The 19,286-nt window shown below is 52.5% G+C and overlaps 1 protein-coding gene across 2 annotated transcripts in view; it reads right to left on the reverse strand.

Annotated features, from left to right (window-relative positions):
• Positions 1-3,692: 3,692 nt before the first annotated feature.
• The window catches only part of RBM33 (RNA binding motif protein 33), an 84,173-nt gene continuing 68,579 nt past the window's right edge, over positions 3,693-19,286 (reverse strand). Inside the window, exons 15-18 of one of the 2 annotated variants that reach the window (XM_033099199.1) lie at positions 17,378-17,587; positions 15,027-15,215; positions 9,964-10,052; positions 3,693-9,655 (exon numbers count right to left, since the gene is read on the reverse strand). In XM_033099199.1, the coding sequence (XP_032955090.1) occupies positions 9,607-9,655; positions 9,964-10,052; positions 15,027-15,215; positions 17,378-17,587 (537 nt within the window). In that variant the 3' untranslated portion in view covers positions 3,693-9,606. The remainder of the gene's footprint in view (positions 9,656-9,963; positions 10,053-15,026; positions 15,216-17,377; positions 17,588-19,286) is intronic. The other variant, XM_033099200.1, reaches the window with a different exon arrangement.

Genomic DNA, 19,286 nt, shown 5'->3' on the forward strand with positions numbered 1-19,286 from the left:
GCACGGCCCCCAGACCAAGGTCCTGCCCAGCTCGGACAGACTTGTGTGATCAGTGCCATGGAGGCGGCTGGTTGCTGTCCTCAGGGCCTGTCACTGCGGGAACGCCACCTGACAGCCGCCCTGTACACACTCACCCAGTGCAGGAGTCAGTGCACAAAGCCACAAGTGACTGAATGCAGAGCGAGCGTTTCAGGCAGCGCCACTTTCCTGTCCTCTCCAGCGTCCTGTCCCCAGAAAAGTGCACTGTCCATTATAGGGCGCCCTCTGCTGGGAAGCTCTGAACCCCGCGGCCAGGGAAGCCCCCGCCTGCCTTTGGGCCCTTTCTCCGGAATCAGCACTGAGATGGGAAACTCTGTCACCATGGAAGTGCTCCTTCCGCAGCACTCATCCTCCAGAGGGATGGCTCCTGGGCTCATCCTGGGGACGAGACGAGCGGCCAAGGAGCTACTGCAGGGACCCCTGACCCAGAGGAGCTGGGCAAAGGGGCGCACAGCAGCCTTGCCCCAAAGCGGACGGACCCCAAAACGGATGAAGACGGAATCAGCACCTGGGGATGTCAGATGGGGAACGGATATGTGTCAGTGACAGTGGTTTCCTGGGGGGTCCTCTGTTAACATGATTTTATATTTTCAGCAAAAGGGGTGGGTCTTCCCGGGACTTGCTCCTGCACCTTCCTGACTCTTTAAAGCAATGACTTCAAGTCAGTGACGCTACTCCGAGCCTTGTGACCTGCGGCGTGGCCCACTGTGCAGTCCTTGATGAGCAGCATTGGGAGCTCAGGGGAAACATGTCCACACGTAATTACTGTACTTACTGTAGGCTGGGTACTGGCTGCTTCAAAACGGCTGTGGAAATGACACTAAGAAGAGTGACAAAAGGAACAGTGGAGAGAAGTGAGCCAGGTCAGCCATGGGGGAGGGAGGGTGTGACCCACGGGACAGGCATGGTCCTGGGGGAGGGCAGTGACGTGGGACAGGGTGACCCTGGGAGATGGCAGCCACAGGTGGTGCTGGGTGGTTTCACCTCCAGTCCTGCCGTGGACCCGGGGTCTCAGGCAAGCGACGTGAGGAGAAAGGCAGCCTTCCCTCTGGGCCCCCCCAGGAGCTGGGGCGGGGGGACAACCAGCTGCTCCACAGACCCCTGGGCTGCGGGCTGGGCAAGGGCAGGGGGTGACGGAGACACTCAGGTGAGGGACTTTGGCAGGGGGTGCTGGAACCTGTCACACCCACCCGCCTCCGCCTCCAGGCTGGGGGTGTCTTTCATCCAAATCTGCTGTCACCCCACCTGGTCTGTACCGGGGTCCAGGTCCCGGGGCACCTGCGAGCCGCCCCCTGCCCTGCCCTCGCTCCCCTCCCCGTCCCTGTGGGACACCTGGAGGGTGATCACCATCCTGTCCCATCATCACCAGGCACACGTTTGGACACAAGCTCGGTACTTGTTCAGCACCCGCCACCTTAACCCTGTCTGGAATCCGAGTCCCTTTCAAAGTCTACCAGAGGTGACGTGCCATCCAGGCTGCTCTGGCTGGCTGGGCGCTCAGAGCCCTCTGTAAACCGGAAGCACTGGCTCTGTGCCCTGGGGACCCCAGGGCGGGGGACCACTGCTGGGGGTCTGGCCAGAACGGGGCACAATGGAGCTCTTCAGGATTCCCTTGTTGGGACCTAATTTAGACAGGAGGGCTGGCTCCACCCCTCGCCGCAGCCCACAGGCAGCACCCAAGTGCAGCAACAAAGCTTTCCATGGGAGCGTGGGGTGGAGGTGGCTGTGCCCACCGCCCCTCCCAACAGGGCGCCCGGGACCCACGGCCACGCGCACAGCGCAGCCCTCCCAAGCTTCCCCTCCGTGGGGCGCCCTGGGCAGCACTCTCTCCCTAGACAACGCTCCCAGTGCCGGGTTTCCCTTCAGACCTGACTAGAAATCATCTTCAAGTGCAGAAACACATTTTTGAGTAAAAGCCTGTTGGCTGACACAGGCAAAATGTGCCATGGGGACGGCTGGTGACTCAGCAGCAGCTTTTCAACAGAAGTGATGGAGGAGCCCACACAAAAGTCCTCCACACCTTCCAGTCTGTGAGGCTGCCCGCCTGTCACAAACACACCGTCACCTACAAAGGTGTGAAAACAAGAAGCCGCCTTTCAAGGAGCTCCCAAATTCAGAAACCCATTTCCACAGCTCTGGTATTTGGGGGCCCGTCTTCTGTAGAATCCATCCCACAAAGCAAAGGCCGGGTTTTAGACAAAGAATGACATCCGTGAAGCATGGGCCAAAGCAGAAAGAAAATGGCTTGGCTTTAATCACGAGGCATTTTCAGATTCTGATTTAGGTTTAAAAATGCCATTAAATCAGATCTGAGAAATTATCACTTCCTTCTCAATGTTTTCCACCAAATCAGCCTCTTCCCACTTCTTTGCTCCTCACTTAAAACCAGACGGAGGCCTTCTCCTTCTCACCCTTACCACCGGGGAAAACGGATGAAATGTGGGGTACCTTCCATGGTCACATTCTTGTCAGTGAAGCAGGGGGTGTCGTTTGGAGTGGAGCCAGGTTCCTGTCTCCAGGTTCCTGAGACACCCTGCCTCTTGGCTGGCCGACCTGCTGTGGCAGGGCTGGGTCATCCACTTCTTTACTGCCAGTGTCACTAGAACTGGGTCATGTACATCCAAGGTGAAACACACGGAGAATGGCAGAGGCCTCGAGTCCCGCAACAGGTGGCCGGACTGGAGGGAGGGTGACGCCCCTCGGGAGTAACACAGGTTCTTGCATCCTGTGAAGGACATGGGGACCTCAATGAGCCTCGTGCTGCCCACCCACGTCCAGGAACAAAGGGAAATAAACACGCTCGCTGGGCCGGCCTGGCGGTTGTATCCGCCCAGGACATCTCTGCTTATTCTTCACAATTAAGCCGCCGTTTGACAGACAACAAAGGTGGGTTTCAAGAGGTGACAAGTGCGTGGGACCAGTGAGAGCCACCCACCTGAACCGCCATGCGGACAGGACTCAGGCCAGGGAGAGCCGGCCTGTCACCTCCACACGGGGCTGGCTGCAGGTGAACACCTGGTCTCCTGAATGTCTTCCTTTAACAGTGGTTCCCGGGGTGCTTTATTTTTAAAACAACTTATCTTCAAAATAGGTTTTGAATTATGAGCAATTTGTAGCAACATGAAAAGCAATGATGACCCTTTAAATGGCAAATGCACACACAACAGCCAGTGCGCTGGTGCCAAGTGTGCAGGCAAACAGATGGGCGGGACGACAGTGGGACCCATGCAGGCGGCGGCTGCCTCCCCCTTCAGTTATTAGCGTTAGAAGACAAATGTCCTGTGAACAATGGGAACAATTTGTAATGCTTAAAAAAATTTAAAAAGAGACTAACTCTCCCCACTCCCAACGAAACAAAACGTATCTGACACCATCCGCTTGGTCAGTTCCGCCTCGTGCAGACCGTGCAATGTGGTGAGCCCAGCAGCCGCCGTGACCTTCCCTGGGGTACCGATCAGACACCTGCTTCCAGGCCCACGGCTGCACGAGTGCAGATGTCGGGGTGCAGGTGCATAGGGGTGAGGGGCGGGGACGTGGGGACCACCACCCTGGGCCAGCCGTCCTCTGAGGGACGGAGGCAGTGCCCTGACCACCTGGGTAAGGGGAGGGCTGGGCCAAACCTGAGTGTTGAGACAGACGCTACAGAACAAATGTGGGAACTGCAAGATACTTTATTAACACATCTTTCAAATTACAATACAGTTCAAACACATTTTTCAGTATGGAATCACACAAATGATACACACAATACATTTTTTCCAACCACGTCACTACTGTTCTTCACACCTATTCCTGATCAAGTTGTTACAGTGACTAGTGCAACGTGCAAAGGGGGGTGACAGAGGCCACGTCACTTCCCGCCAGTGAGCGAGCAGAGTGCCTGCTAGGGAGCACGGAGGAGGTCATCCCAGCCCCTCTAGGCTTGGGACGCTCAGCGCACTGCCCACCCCCCGAGCCACGCACACCGCTGTGCTGCACGCACATTAAGGTTAGGAAGGCCGTGGTCAGCCAGAGCAGTGACCCGGTCGCACAGGCCGCACTTCCGGGCGGACTAGGCGCTACTACTAACAGTGAACTCATGCAAAAGAGGTCCTGTGAAGTAGAGGGCAAAAATAAAGGGCTGATTAATGCCGCCGCCGGCCGCACGCACGCACGCCCACAGTCCAACTGCAAAACAACAGAATGCCAGCGTTATTCTCTCCGACCAAAGCCCTGGAGGAAGAAATCCTGAGCAGAAACCTGTCGAAGCAAAGGTTCAGAGGTGACCCCGTTGCAAACCCAGGGCAACAACGCACAGCACTCTTGCACCCCAGAGTGGAATTCTACATGTGAACACTGGAGAGGAGCCAGGATGTCCGCCGAGCAGGACATCCAGAGGTGCAGCGGGAAGAGGGCAGAGCCAGGCAGGAAAGGAGCTCCAAGCAAGGGGGAGGCGGGAGGGGCAGCAGAGGTCCCGCTGGGTGGCCCAGCCACCAGCACAGCAGCAGCAGCAGAGAAGGCAGCGCCCCCACAGAGAACCAGCTCAGCAATGAAAAAAACCGGGGTGGGGTTTTGCTGTGGTGGAACCTGAAAATTAAACAGCGGAATTAAAGCCTGAGCATTAAAATCCTCACAGAGGAGAAACAGTCCGGATCCCATGCCTGTGAAAAGCAAAGCGGAATTATAAAACTGAATGGTTATATTTGCTCCTTGGTCAACAGCGTCCATGTGTGGGGTGTGTGCATGCGTGTGCGTATGTGTGTAAAGACCTGAATTATAGATTCTACCACAACACTGCAGAGCACAGACTCAAACAGCCCTTAACAGTCAGCGTCCGTTACACGTGCCCTTCAACTGGAAAGCAGTTTAAAAGACAGTCTTGTTGAAAGAATGGCAAGATGCCTAGTTTTTCTAGAGCATATTAAATTACTAAATACAGCAGATATGAAAATAATACATCTGTCCACTCTGTGGGACATATTAAAATTTAAACATTACGTGGTGTTTCTTTATAAAGGGCCTGAATTTTTCTACATACCTTTCAAAATTAGTAAAACAAAGCAAAACACCAACATGAAGACCTATTTTTACATTTTAGTTGGTTAGAAGTAAAAGGAAAAAGCGACTTGTCACTAAAGATACTTGTTTTAGCTGACCATCTAATGAACAGATTTCCTACCAGAACAGGGCACAGGAGAGAGTTAAGACGTGTAAACAGTCTTTGGAAAGGGAAGCCACACCGTGTGACACTAAGGACCCTCCCCAACTAACTACCTGTTACCAGAAGGTATACCTGGGATCCAATATGAATCAGCGGGTTTCGCTTTGGTTCTAGTACATAAAACCACGGGCACTTTAAGTGATGAAAATTAAAGAGGTTGCAAAAAAACCTTACACAAAATCCTTAGGATTTAATAGTAAATCAAGGCTACACGCCTTTGAAGCTCTTGTTTAAGAATGTCCGAAAGAACACTTCATTCACACGTTTTGAAAATAGTTGAAAAGGTTCCCTGAAATGCTCATCAAATACGATAAAATGCCTAACCTTTTCCCTAACTGATGACCTAAACGCTGTACTTCCTCCACGGGCCTCTCCAGTCCCATTTCGTTCCCTGCACTCCCTCCCTGTTAGTGAATTCTCCTTTAAAATGTCACTTAAAAATCTGTAAAGAACCGACCATACCTTTCCAGTATTTTCTCCACCCTCCAAACAAACAAACAAAACAAACAAAGGGGAGGGGCTCTACCTGCGACAGGGCGTAAAGGTGGAGTCCTACAAGCAGGAAGGGAGGAAAATTAATATCGACTCTGGGAAGGGCATTCTGACAGCCAGGAGCCTGAAGCCAGTGCCTGGTGGGCTGTCTCCCCAGGGGGCAATGGGAGGGAGTGAGGAGCTCAGGGCTCCAGGGCACACAGACCTCTCTCACACCTAACTGTTCTCAACAGAGTCCCTGTCAGTCCAGTGGTCTATGACCAAGGTGAGCTTACCTTCCACTAAACAACAGAAATAAAAAACAAAATAAACAGAACAAAAACCTGAAAGCCAAAACAAAAAGAAAAGAAGTAATAGCTTCTCAAAACCAGCTCTACGAGCAAGGCCCAGCCTCGGGTCTCATCTATCCCACACGAGGCAGCCAGGTCCTCCTGTTGGCCACCGAGAACAAGGTGGCTCCCTGGCAGGCGGGGACGCCCTCCCACCCTGTAGCCAAAGCGTCCAACAGACACCTACCGAGAGCCCCATGTCCCACCAGCTGCATGCTTCTCCACTGGACTGCCGACCCCCAAAAGGCAGTGTGTTAGAACAGTTTATTACTGACACTTGTCACAACTCCTTTGTTCTGCAAACCCCCCCACCCCCCGCCACCATTCCTACCATTCCACCTGCCCCTTCACCCTGTACCTCTCCCGGCCCCCTCCCCAGCAACCACGTCTGTTTGCAGAATAAGCAAAATGCTGGTGCAGGATCTAAGCTCTGTCACAATTCAGAAACGCTACAGAACCAAGCGTGAACAATCGTTTCCCCAGGACCTTTACAAATCAAGGTAAGGACGACCCAAATCAATGTGCTTACAAGGAAGCCCTGCCCCGCCCCACCCCACCCCGCCCCTTCCAGGTAGAGTGAGGCCACAGGCAGCTACTGAGGGTGCTACCTGTCCAGAGAGAGGGAACCCTCAACATTCTTTTAGAAAAAAGAGGCGAGAGTGCTCCTTTAGAAGAACGTCAGGATAAGGACCTCACAAACGCGGCCAGACCAACGGCAATGCACGGTTATGCTCAGGTCGGCAGCTACGGTAGGTGAACTTACATTACAGCACAAAATCAAAACAAGGTAAGGTGAAAAAAAAAGTAATTTTTCTCCACACAATCACCGGCTGTATTTACCTTCTGAGATATACTGATATTTACTGGCTTTAAGCTCCTTGAATTTGTGAACAAATAATACACAGGTCAGGATAAATGTATTGACTTACTCCCATCTTTATAAAAATCGAATACACACACGAACACATCAACAATAATGGAACTGTATCCATCGAACTTTGATAAGACAACACAAAAGAACTAACAAATAGCTAAAGTGTTGTTGAACTGAAAGCATTTCCAATAACATTTTAATTTTAAAAGGTCCATATTTACACAGTATGTTAAATGCTTCTGCATCTCACTTTAAATGCATGATGAATAAAGAACAAAGATAATGGTTGCAACAGATCTTCCAAAAGTTCGGCTTACGGTGGTCTGATTTCGCTGCGAGAAGTGCACCGAAAATGGAAATACCATGACTTTCTAATTCTGCTTCTTCCCTTTTCTGCAGTTTCCTCCAAGGAAACTCAACTTTGTCACGGGCCTCGCTGCAGGGACAGAGCCCATTCCCAGGGCTGGGTGCCCACGGCATGGAGCCGATGGAAGCAGTGCTTTCAGGAACTGTATCAAGAGAAAGCCTGCGTGTGTGCATGTGTGCCAGGGCACCCACGTCACGCTAGGGCAAGGCCAAAAGCAGACCTTGAAGTAGCCACATTGCCCAAGCAGGATTAGTTATCCTCGCTAACTAGAAAAAAGTACACTCAAATGCCTACTTTCACAGACAACATGCAGATTTTTGGTTTCAAAGCCACAAAACACACAGACTATTTCTAGAAAGTGGCAAAAATGTGTTCAGCTCATCTTCCTACACTGCAATGTCCTCGGTGAGAGAGTAAGTCCTTGACTGCCAGCCGCCTGCTGCCCAGGTGGGGAAGTGGCCTGGATGGCTCTTCACTGGAGCTACACGCAGCGACTGAACTTACCATTTCAGTGCGGCCCACCGTGGCCAGAGCTGGCTCCACTATGCATCTATACATAAACACGCCTGTACGACTTGTGACGCGTGGGCAGTGACGGCGCCACACTGCAGCGTCTCGAGGTGGGGCTGGCCCACGCGCCAGTGCCCGAGGGTTAGTCAGGGGCTTAGGCGCCTCAGCTGGGGGCTCCCCGGAGTCTCCTAGGAGCCGACAGTCTCGAGCTGAGACCTGTGAGCAGCTGCCAGTCACCACCCACATGTCCAGGCTCAGCACATGGTGCCGTTTGAGAATCAACACTACGCAAGCTCTCACGGGGTCTGGATACTCTCGTCCAGTGCTGGCCATTTAATTTCAAAGAGTAACATCAAAGAGCAACTGTGCAAACGAGATGGCACAAACTCACACACCCCGGGTCCTCGTCCGGGCACCTGGCTGCCCACAGGGCATCCCATGCACGTCCTGGGCCCCGCTGCACTAACCAGAGGCACCCAGGGCCAACAAACTGCCATTTGCCTTAAGTCTGTGACTAAACCTGACCCGACACCTTAGGAATGAAATGCAGCTAAAAGGCCTGACATGCCCTCGTGTCCTTCGCTCCCGTGGTCTGGGGCCACGTCAGGGCCATGTCAGGGCCACTGCGGAGCAGTGAGACTCCCCCCAGCGAGCAGGAACGCAATAAGGCACTTTTTCAGTGTTTGCCCAGAATGAATTTTACTAAGGTCGCTTTATGGGGAGTTAAGAATGTCACCTAAAGGAGCCTACCCAGATTACTCCAGCAGGGTCATGGGGGGCACACAATTTCACTTTGGGCGTCGCCATCCCTCACGCCACATGCCACCAACAGTGGCATGCCAGGGCCAATGTCACCATGCTCTCAGGTCTGAAGGACCGCGCAGACCCACTCAAAAGGCCTTCAAAAAAAAAAGCTAACACAATGACAACTAACTTCCCAAAGAATGTCACACGTCACAGAGCCAGTGACATGACTATGAATATGCCACTTGGGGCTACATTTAAAAGGAGGGAGAAACCAAACAGGTTTGTTCGAGCTTCGGGCTGCTCCTCCGCCCGGCAGGTCCGCTGTACAGCCCACCGAGCAGGGGACCCCCCCACGAGGGCTGCACAGTGCTGGCCACCTGCGTCCTCGCCTTACCTGGCAAGTTAAAAGGACTGGTGGGCCCGTCTGGAACTAGGAATACGCAGTTGGCCTTTTGGAATCTTTACAAGCAGCAGAATCTGCCGCACGACTGGCACCACCCCAAGCACCTTCTCCCCCTGCTTTCTAGGATACGCAACTGTCAATCACAACCACCCAAATGCCCGTCCTTGTTTTTACAAGAGCCTTTGGAGGGCTTTCTGAGAAGGTACACAAGGTATGCTTGGCTGGGAAAACTTGTCTACCTGCACTGAAGATAAGTGCAACCATTATCAAATATTCTTTGCCGTGAAAGCTACTCAGCGTCTGGGACACAGATGCTGTCTCCTGAACCTAAGTCACTGTGCTCGATCAGACAGAAGATCACGAACAACAATGTCTACATGCATTGGAAGCACTTTGAAAACAAAAGGAAACAAAAACTGCAGTTCTCTGAGGTGACCACAAAACCTGAAGCAACCTAACACCGAGCTCCAGCCGCCACGTCCCGTCAGTTCAGCTCTCCCGGGATCAGAGCTGGGCTGCCTGGCGCTGCGGACAAGTTACAAGACTGGACAGAGAGCCCTCAGCTCGAGCGGTCCTGCGCTGGCAGCTTCCGCGGAGAAACTCCACAGCGTGTGTGCAGTGCAAGGTCAGGCTCCCCGTCAGAAATCACTCAACGATCAGGGCCACATTTATGTGCGACAGATCGACCATGTGCCTGTGGAAACGGAAAGAAACAGCAACAGTCAGTCACCTTGGTAGTCAGCTTACCAAGGCAGAAAAAGGCTGGCGTCGCACGGTGGGTCCTGACTGAAGACAATCTATTCCATCAAAGCGCAGACCGACGAGAACCCCAGACACAGACAGGGTAACTGCACATGACGGCCGGCCGCACGGCCGCTGGGCACAGCTCTGCGGTGACAAGGTGGACACGCACGCAGGGGGAGTGGCAGCCACGTGGACAGAGAGCAGGTAGCAGAGGCTGTCCTCACCCACGCCCCCAGGACCATGGAAGACAGCGGCTACCTGTGGAACTTCTGCTGAAACGCTAACGCATGGGCTGGTTCCTTAAACTTGGCTATGGCTTTCCGTTGCTGGGGAAGCATCTGTAAACTCTGGAGAAAGAACACACACACATTTTAGTATCTCACTGTACACGCACGTTAGACTTAACACAAAGTTTCAGCCCGGCCCACACGTGGATCACTAAAACAAACCAAGTCTACGTCCCCGGCCATGTTTCTCACCAGGCCACTGAGTCAGTGCCCTGACCGAGCCTGGCGCGAACACCTCCATCTTCTGACCACCAACCGCCCCGTCTGCCCTCTAAACCTTCTCTGAGGTACCTTTGGAGTCACTTCGTGCTCTCATGCCTTCCTGTCCCATGATTTTCCATGGAACCTAGATTTTGAAAATACTATGCTCCTCTTCTGAGAAAAAAAAAGTTTCTAGATTTCAGTGGTGACTATTTCCTAGGGGTGATTTCCCAACGTGAAATGAAGGCATGACGTTTCATTTTTACCATTTATCATATAAATAAAACAAACCCCCAAAACTGTTTTTACCCCAGTGTGTTACGTGTATCTGAGTGGGATAAAGCTCAATTTGAGGAGCAAGCGGCCGAAACAGCATAAACTGCAGTGACAGTCAGGTCACAGGACGCCCGGTTCTCAGTCAGCACACGAGACGACAACATTGTTACAAGTTGCTTCCTGACTGTTCCCCTTCATTTACATTTTTACACCCACTTTCAAAAACCAACCCTATTTTCTAGATACAGGACTGAACTGCGGAAATGATCAATATTCAACCTACCAACAAAACGGCAAATATTAGTGAGTTCTTTGGGGGAAGAGGAAACGACACGGCACTGAACGCTAAAAGGCTTACGATCACTGGTTTCTGCTTTGAAAATATGCACTTCTACAAATCAGTACTCATGTGAACACTTGAATTCACCCACAACGGACCCAAAGGTAAAATCCTTCTCAAGTCTGCACATTCACTCTGAGCCCCCAACTGCCCCCAAACAGTTCACTGCTGTGCAGATGGACTGGCACGCTGATCCACTGTTTACTTTTCAGAGACATCTTCAGACAAGGTGTGAGAACAGCTAACTGCTGCTATAAATCGCGAAATTCAAGTTCAAACACTCCTTTAGTTGGCACTTCCTGCGCTCACACTCAACAAGCCCATTCGGGGCCACGTGACTCAACTGCCATGAGACACGTCCTTAACAGTGACAAATGTCCACGCTATTGGGGATCCTGGCCTTTTTCCCCTGTTCTTCCTCTTTCTAGGAAGAGCCCGTGTGCGTGTACACATAAACTGTAACGTGGGATACAAGAGATTCTGCAGTCCTGACAGGTCAATTAAACGCTTTTCCCCTCCAGCCGACAAGTCGTCGCAACTTCAGGAATTACCTAAAGCCAAAAATATTACTTGTTTTAAACACCAAGTTAAACTGTTTAAAAGCAGCCGCTTTTAGGGGATGGGTGGGAAGCACTGAAGACCGTGCAATAACCCTCCTGCCCGTCATAGCACCTGCAGTCACTGGTCCCCTGACCTCCTTCCTTCTCCAGGCCCAGCAGGCCACCCTCTTAGCCAGCACCCATTAGGACCCCTGGGACCGTTTATTTGGTAACTCTCTGCGCGCTTCACTCTCACCTGTCGCTGGCAGCGGGCACCTGAATGGAGCAGCAAACACTTCCCGAAGGGGAGTCTGCAGCACCTCAGGCAGGCCGTCACATGCCGACGGTCACGAAATCAACTAAGCCCCCACGCCTGCACACGACGACACCATGGCATCCATCACCGCAATGTGTCTGGGCACCTTTGGTGCCGATGCTGTGCCCCCCTGAACCCCGGGATCAGGCTTGCTTCGTCCACATCACAACACCTGCCTAAAGCACTGCTCGCTCCGCTCTGCTCCGACGTAGGTACGTGGTGACAGCCTCCTGTCCACGTCACCAGCGGCAGCTCCATCCTCCCCCAGCTGCACAACCTGACCCTTCGGGACGTGCCTGAGCTCTTGCAAGGGCTGCTGTGTCCCCACTGTCTCCTCACAACCCTCCTTCGCTTCTGGGCTTCCTTCCAAGTCACCTCTTGTCCTCAGAACTTCCGGTCCTGTGCCACGCCCACATCTGCAGCCTGGATCGGGTGGCCTGCGACTGTCCTGCCATTTTCTTTCCCAATGTGCTAACTTCACGATGATGGGGCAGCTTTCACTGAGAGGCCGGCGTCGTCAATGTCACCACCCAGACCTTCCTGGTCGTTCAGAACCAGGCCCAAAGGACGAGGTGCTCTCACCTTCAGAGGAGGGCCAGCGTTCCCACAGCACCCTGCCTGACGAGGCCGCCCGACGCGGCTCCCCTCACCGGGGGCCCGACATGCTTCCCGCTCCTCTGGTCCCCACGGGACCCTCCCCGCCACCTGGAGGACAGCCCCCTGGGACAGGGGACATAGGCTGACACCACACACCAATGGGAGGCTGGGCCTGCTGCGTTTGTCCTCACTGCTTAACGTGCTTTCCCTCAGTGACACGGGGTTGTCCTGCTTCTTTCGTTGCCCTCTCTTCCAGGCTATGCCAGGGAACAATGAAGTCACATGGTAGCGTTTTTAAAGTGTGACGTGGTTTATGAGAGCCCGATGGAAAAACCTAGACTCACAAAAGTGAAGGACTATGTCCAGAAGTCGCACACCAAAAAATGGCAAAATCAGGACCTAAACTGAAGCCTCATCTTCCCCGTCCCTTTGCTGCGAGTGAGGCACGGTCACACTGAGACAGCCTCTCGGTCCCACAGCTCGGAAAGCAGAGTTCACACACAGCGAACCGCAATCAATTCCCTATAATTAAAGGGCCCAAAGGAACGGGCCCTCCCAGTCCAGACGCCGCCACCTGCTGTTGCACCACGTGGACACGAGGTGGCGCCACAGCCCGACGCACTGGGGCTTGGCCCCTTTTCCTTCCTCAGACCAGGGAAGCAGGAGGCCTGGGTCTCTTGGCACCTTTGAAGTATATTGTATTTAAACCATGATGATATCTTGCTATAATTTTTTTTTTAACTTATACTTGTCAATATCATTCTAACACTGGTAGAAGCTTGTTATGTCAGTGTGGTTTTATAAAACTAATGACCTTAGCATTCTGTGAATGCAGTGATTAAATGTCTACACTCCCACTCAAAACCACCCCATGGGACTAAGACCAGCAGGACACGAGACACACTGCTTTGTCCCAGGGGGGCGGTCAGGCCCTGGCAGAAGCGCTAAATCGCTCCACAGGTGTTCTACAGTGGCATGTGGGACCTCACCTTCTACTCCTTTCTAAGGGGAGTGATGTAACCTAGAAAACTTCACTCTTGTTTTCCTGTCTCTTTCTAACTAAAACAAGCCAATGTTGTTTTTGCTCAGCTTTAAGTGCCCTCGATCAATCTCTAGTCCCTCTTTTCCATAACAGGGGGAAAAAAAAAGCAAATGAGAGGAGAAAAGGTCATCCAAGAAATCTCTAACTCCCAAGTGCGAAACGCAGTTTTTAAAAAGGATAAGACCGAGGTGGGGTGGTTTAGCAATGGCTCCAAGCCAATTCTTGCAACGCACCTTCTGCACGTTCAGGCAGTGCTGCGAGAAGCAAAGAACCTGCCAGTTCAGACACAGCTCTTGGAAACTGTAACGTCCTCGAGGGTGTTCCAGAGAATCCTCAGGAGCACACAGGAGGAAGCAGGGCCAGACACTGAGCAGGTCACAGATGCCAGCAGTAGTGCCATGCAACAGAGACGCAGCAGGACATGGGCACAACACCAGCCCTCGAGATGGCCTTGCCCGCAGAACTCAGACCAGGCTCTGGTTTTCAGTCTGGACCCGCTGCTGAACTGTGATTTGCCCCCAAATTCTCAAACACCATCTGTTTGGGTCTCAGGTCAGGATCACCACATTTCAGTGCATCTACAATTCTCTAGTGTCAGTTCTGTTCCTGCAAATTAATCCATGTTACTAACTGTCTGGAAACAACTCTCCCTGAACATAAGCTTTCTGCCTCTGATAACTGAGAAACTGGACCTGCCCACAGCACGGGAAATCGACTCTTCGAAAAACAGACACCAAAGTCCTTGGCTGACCTTCCATTACTACATACACATTAAACCCGGCCTGCCCACCTCTCCAGGAATCCAAAGAGGAAGGTCAACTAGTTACAGGGGTAACGGACAGTTTTTCGAAGGGCACCCGTCACTCCTCACTTTTAGGAACTTGCAATAGTAGATAGAGATTTAAAACATGTAATAATGAATTACTTGTATCAAGTCTAGTCTCAAATGTTTCTCCATTCACTCAGGAAGAAAGAGGCTACACACCCTCTTAAAAGCAAGTTACTCGGGCGTCCCCGATGATGAGGTGGTCTGCACTCCCTCAGACCCCGACGGTGGACGCCTGTGACAGCCGTGGCAGGACGGCCAGACAGGACCAGCAACACACTCGCTGCTCAAGGACAAGCAGGTGGTTCACGTCCTTGCCAGTTTCCCTACAGGACTCCAGAAGCTGTGGAGACCAGGAATCGCTTCGGAAAAGTGTGTTTCCCACAGAGCTGGACCCCCAGCTGTAGCCAGCTCAGCAGAGGGCTTTACGCTCTTAGAATCAGCCAGTTTTAAAATTTAAAAGAGAGCCCGATACAGTTCACACTGTTTCCTATTTGTGAACTCAAGTCCAAGTTCCACTTGTTAACACTGGGAGGCTGCTTCTGGAAATTAAGGTCAAGAAAGCTTTCAAATTATTACAAACAAAACAAGTGTGTGACAAAAGAAAAACTGATGACGGGTGCACATGTGAACTTTAGGATAACTGAAGATTTCAAAGGATAATTTGTTCACTTGGAATGATTTCATCAAGTTTCGAACCGAGCATCTGAAGATTTCCCAGTAATCCAACTCGGGGGCCAAAGTGCTGGTAGCGAGAGCATGGGCAGGTAACATACCTGGCGTTCCTCCCCGATGTGCTACTTTAACTGGAAGGAACCCACAGGAGGGAGGTCAAACCAGGAAACACCGAGTCGTGGGCTGGGTCGCAGGCATGGACGCAGGGAGCCAGCCACCTACCTGAATGGGCCCCACGGACATGAGCAGGCTCTTGAGCTGGGCGTCCGTGGTGGACGACGACAGCCCCTCCACAGACACCACGCAGGGCTGCGGCTTGCACTCCACGACCCGCAGGTTCTGCTTGTTGGGCATCGGGCGGCCGCGCCCCATGGGCCCTGCTGCTCCCCGGCCTCGCCCGTGCGCAATGACCTGTCAGTGACAAGAGTGATGGTTCAATTTACAAGTTTTGGGCGTTTTTTTGTTTTGTTTTTTCGTTTTTGTTTTCACAACTAATAAGCTATAACAATGAGCAGGTAACTCAGAATCCATTAAACTATACCGTGACCTAGAGGGTTTTCTGCAGCTTTTATCCAAGATCAGAAAGGAAGCAGCAGTCTGGTCCGTCCTGGTCCCCGCAGGACGAGGCAGGCCCCATGTCCCCACCGTGCTATGGATGATGCAGCAGGGCTCACAAACTTGCTGCAAGTAGCCGAGATGAGGACTTGGGCTGGGTCCTCAAGGCCCAGAGCCCGATTCCTCCTTCTGCACTCTGGGCCAATGGGGCGGGGGCGGGGATGGGTGAACTGTGTAAGGTGAGGTGCTACCACAGCCACCAGTCACCGAAAGCACAAGAGCACAGACACAGCTCGTCCGGGACGTATGTGCGTGGGCCACCCTGAGAACCCAAAAGGCAGATTCTACAACAGGTTCCTCCACAGAGCTGCAGACAGAAAACCCAAAACCGCGAACCAAACACTGACTGCACGCGCCCTTCCCTCCCCCGGAATGACATCGCCGGTCTACGGTGAGGCTGCCAAGGGGTCAAAATCACTGTTCTGAGAGCTTTCAAAACAGGACACAGCTGATCTTTCTGGTATTTTCCAGCTAGGAACTCAAAGCACCAGTGCCACGAGCGTTCTCTACACAAAGCTCGTCCAGCGTAGGACAGGAGTGAAACTCGGCCAGCGGGGAGGGACGGAGCAGCACCGGATTTCCCAGGTGTCCTACCTGGATTAACCCTAGAGTTTGGGTAGAAAGGGTCAAAACTGACCTCCCATTTCACCATAAAAATGGGCAGAGAGGAAGCTTAAGTGGGAATCAGAAAGAATGGAACCTTAGAACATGAGTGAGCACCACAAGGGGAAATGGGCAAATAAAATTGTAACATTTCTTAACACTCTGCAGAAGGTTACAAATTATTCCTGTGAAGTGGGTTTTTGGAAAGTGCAATTCGATATTTCAAGTTCCATTGGAAAACATATCCAACGTTGGGCTGTGCTGGCTGGAATCGGGCAGTAGATAAGGATTCTTCTGTTCCAGCTGTAAGTTACACAGTGACAGTCAGAGCCTTTCCTACAGGCTCCTGCTCAGAGTCCTCATCAGACAACAAACTGAGGTCAAGACGAGGAAACTCGAGCGCTCGCTTTATTAATGCACAGAGCTGCATGGATGGAAGCGGGGGGTATTTTTCTAAGGCCTTTCTCATCATATGTACATCCAGGGCAACACCTGACTGAAGAAAACCTAGAGTGGAACAATCTAGAGACTACCGGAAAGCAAGACAGACTGTCTGTACACCTGTCTCCTGCTGTAAAAGTGGAATGATCTTGTTTGCCTTACATCATAAAGTGTTGATGTAAATACTTCAAAGACTCAGAACGATCTTCGTGTTAACACTGCTGCCAAGTGTCAGTAGCAAGATAAGGAGGTAGGATGAACTAGCAGACTCCAGAGCTTTCTAGAAGAAACTCAAAGCAGGTGTTGCTGCCCCTCTTCCTCCCTTGCTCATTTCCTCAGACAAGGAGTGTCTGGCTTCTGCACGCAGAGGGGACTTGCTTGTCAGGCTTTGGGGAAGCTACGCAGATGCCCCTCGCTCGAGGCTCAGGGGCGGGGCTCTCCGCCAGCAGGACGAGCTGGACGAGTGGCAACTCCTTCAATTCAGGCCACGCGAGGACAGCATCCTCTCGCCACACGGGCACTGGATGCCCGTGCCTCCTGCCTAAGCCTCAGCTCAGAGAACAGAGCACCCTTCCACCCGCAGGGCGAAGAGAGGAGAAAGGCCCAGGGTCAGAGCCACTTTCTTAGACAGGGCACGTCACCCCCAAAGGCCTTGGTTCCCACCTGTCAGCTGGGGTCATGGGGAGGAAATGGATGAGCCGACACCTGGTTCCCCAGCTGCGGAGTCTGGAGATCCCATGGGCGAGGTGGCTCAGAGCTCAGAGCTGCACCATGAAAAAGCCATGAGAGGAGGCGTGCAGAACTGACAAAACGAGGGCTCCTTTAGTCACCTGTCTGAGCAGTCCTACTGTGAGCCATGCACTCCTATCCGGGCCCAGTCTGGCCTCACCACCCAAGTGTGGGAACAGGCGTACCTTCTTGGCCGGATGGAGTCCTGGGATGTTCTTAATGCCTGGAGGGCCGGCCGAGTGCATGTGGGCCCCCATGGGCAGGTGCTGGGGCTGCTGAAGGGACCCCTTGGTCAGCGTCACCTTGCGGACAGGCTGCTGTCTCACTTCGGGGGGTTGGGGGAGCCGCTGGGGCTGGCCCTCTGGATGAAAATAGCCATCGCTCTCTCCTCCCTGCTGAAAGAACAGGTAGCGCTCTGATCAGGACCCGCACAGCCAGACGCCGCTCCCTGGCCCTGGTCAGTTTCACGTGAGACGCCAACGATCTAACACAGGAAAGCCAACTCTCATTTTGCCAGACTCACCTGACAGTCTCTGGGTTTTAAAAACATTTTGAAAATTTGAAACACTAACATCTTTGATTATCGTATCCACTCAAGAGGTCTGTAACTAAAGAAAACGCTGTTTGGTTCAGTGAATCTGCTTAACTTTACACGTACTTCATACTCAACACGCATTTCCATTTGCATGAGCATTCGTGTAAGGATCTGCGTGTGCGCAGCAATGGTTTTCCACTTGCCATTCCGAGTCGAGGCTACCTACGTGAGCCACTGTCCCGACTCCTTCCAGCCTGCCTCCCCTGGGAACACATCTGCACCGCATCTGGGCACAGCACTCAGGGCTGAGGGGCTCCCCTGTCACCTTTCCTCCCGCTGAGTCGCAAGTGCCATCCATCACCAATCAGAGTCAGCAATCTCAGAGGAACCCGTGTGCTAGTAAGAGCTTGACAAGTATCAGAAATCCAACCTTTTGTGTTTTACTCATGTTCCCTCATTTCCTGACCTTAAACACTGTTAAGTTAGTCAATTAGGAAGCAAGTACACATCCAAGCTGCACTACTGATGTCCACAGCAGCAGGCAGCATAAAAATACCCCTGGATGTGCCCATCGGCTACCTGCAGCGCGAAGGGGCGTCTTTCCAGCAGGTGGCTGGGGGCCAGGAAAGGAGCAGTGGATAGCCACAGAACCAGACCTTGCCCTGCTGAAGCACGTGACTGTAACAGAAATGGATGCTCGACTGCGAAAAGGACAGCCAGACTTTTATCAGCACATGTCTGCTCCTGACACAAACAGGAACCCATCGGTCAGGGGTTATTAGCAGACCGTCCCCACGCAGATTGTTCAGCTACGCGGGATTTCCAAAAGGACTTGGTACATTAGCTCAGATGCAACGCTTCTATCTTTGGTCTCTCTAAACCTCTCTTTGGGAGACATTTTAATGGAACAAAGGGAAGGAAGAGGGATTGGAGAAAGATGGGTGTAGATAAGGTTTTTGCAAAAACTGCCCCAACTAATGGGACCTTAAGGAAAATAATGAGATTCAAAATGTCACACAGGACTTCTGGCATGGAGAGAGCGTGTAACTGGACAAAACTGTACAAAACAATCGTTTCAGGACTCTGGAAATCAACAAACATGAAGAAACGGAGTGGCATCTGTGCCTGCGTGGACAAGCAGTGTTCTCTCAGAGCACGTGGGGAGAGGGACCACAAAGCCGACCTGAAACAACACTGCCACCGCCACAGCAGCTAAGTCCGTGGAGGGAAGGGGAACATGGCGACGCCACACCCAGGTCAGCTGGCCTCTGGTCTTGGTCTCGTCTGGAACAACAGTCCCCCAACCAGAAACCTGATGAACTTAACGAGGGGATTCTGGCAATGAGAGAGGTACTGAAGGGCTAGGTACGTCCTCCCCTGGGAGGACTGGCTGGCGGGGCCTTGTGGGCGTCCGGTGCCGGCTCCGACCCACACCGATCACCAGCCGAGGGCTCCCGGTACCTGGACACTAACTACCTCTTCCTGAACAAGTGACTCTGACCACTGAGCTATGCAGCAACCAGGTCGACCCCTAGGAAACCAGGCTAAGAAATAAAAAA

This window comes from Rhinolophus ferrumequinum, chromosome 26 (assembly GCF_004115265.2).
Source record: "Rhinolophus ferrumequinum isolate MPI-CBG mRhiFer1 chromosome 26, mRhiFer1_v1.p, whole genome shotgun sequence".
NCBI classification, from domain to species: domain Eukaryota; kingdom Metazoa; phylum Chordata; class Mammalia; order Chiroptera; family Rhinolophidae; genus Rhinolophus; species Rhinolophus ferrumequinum.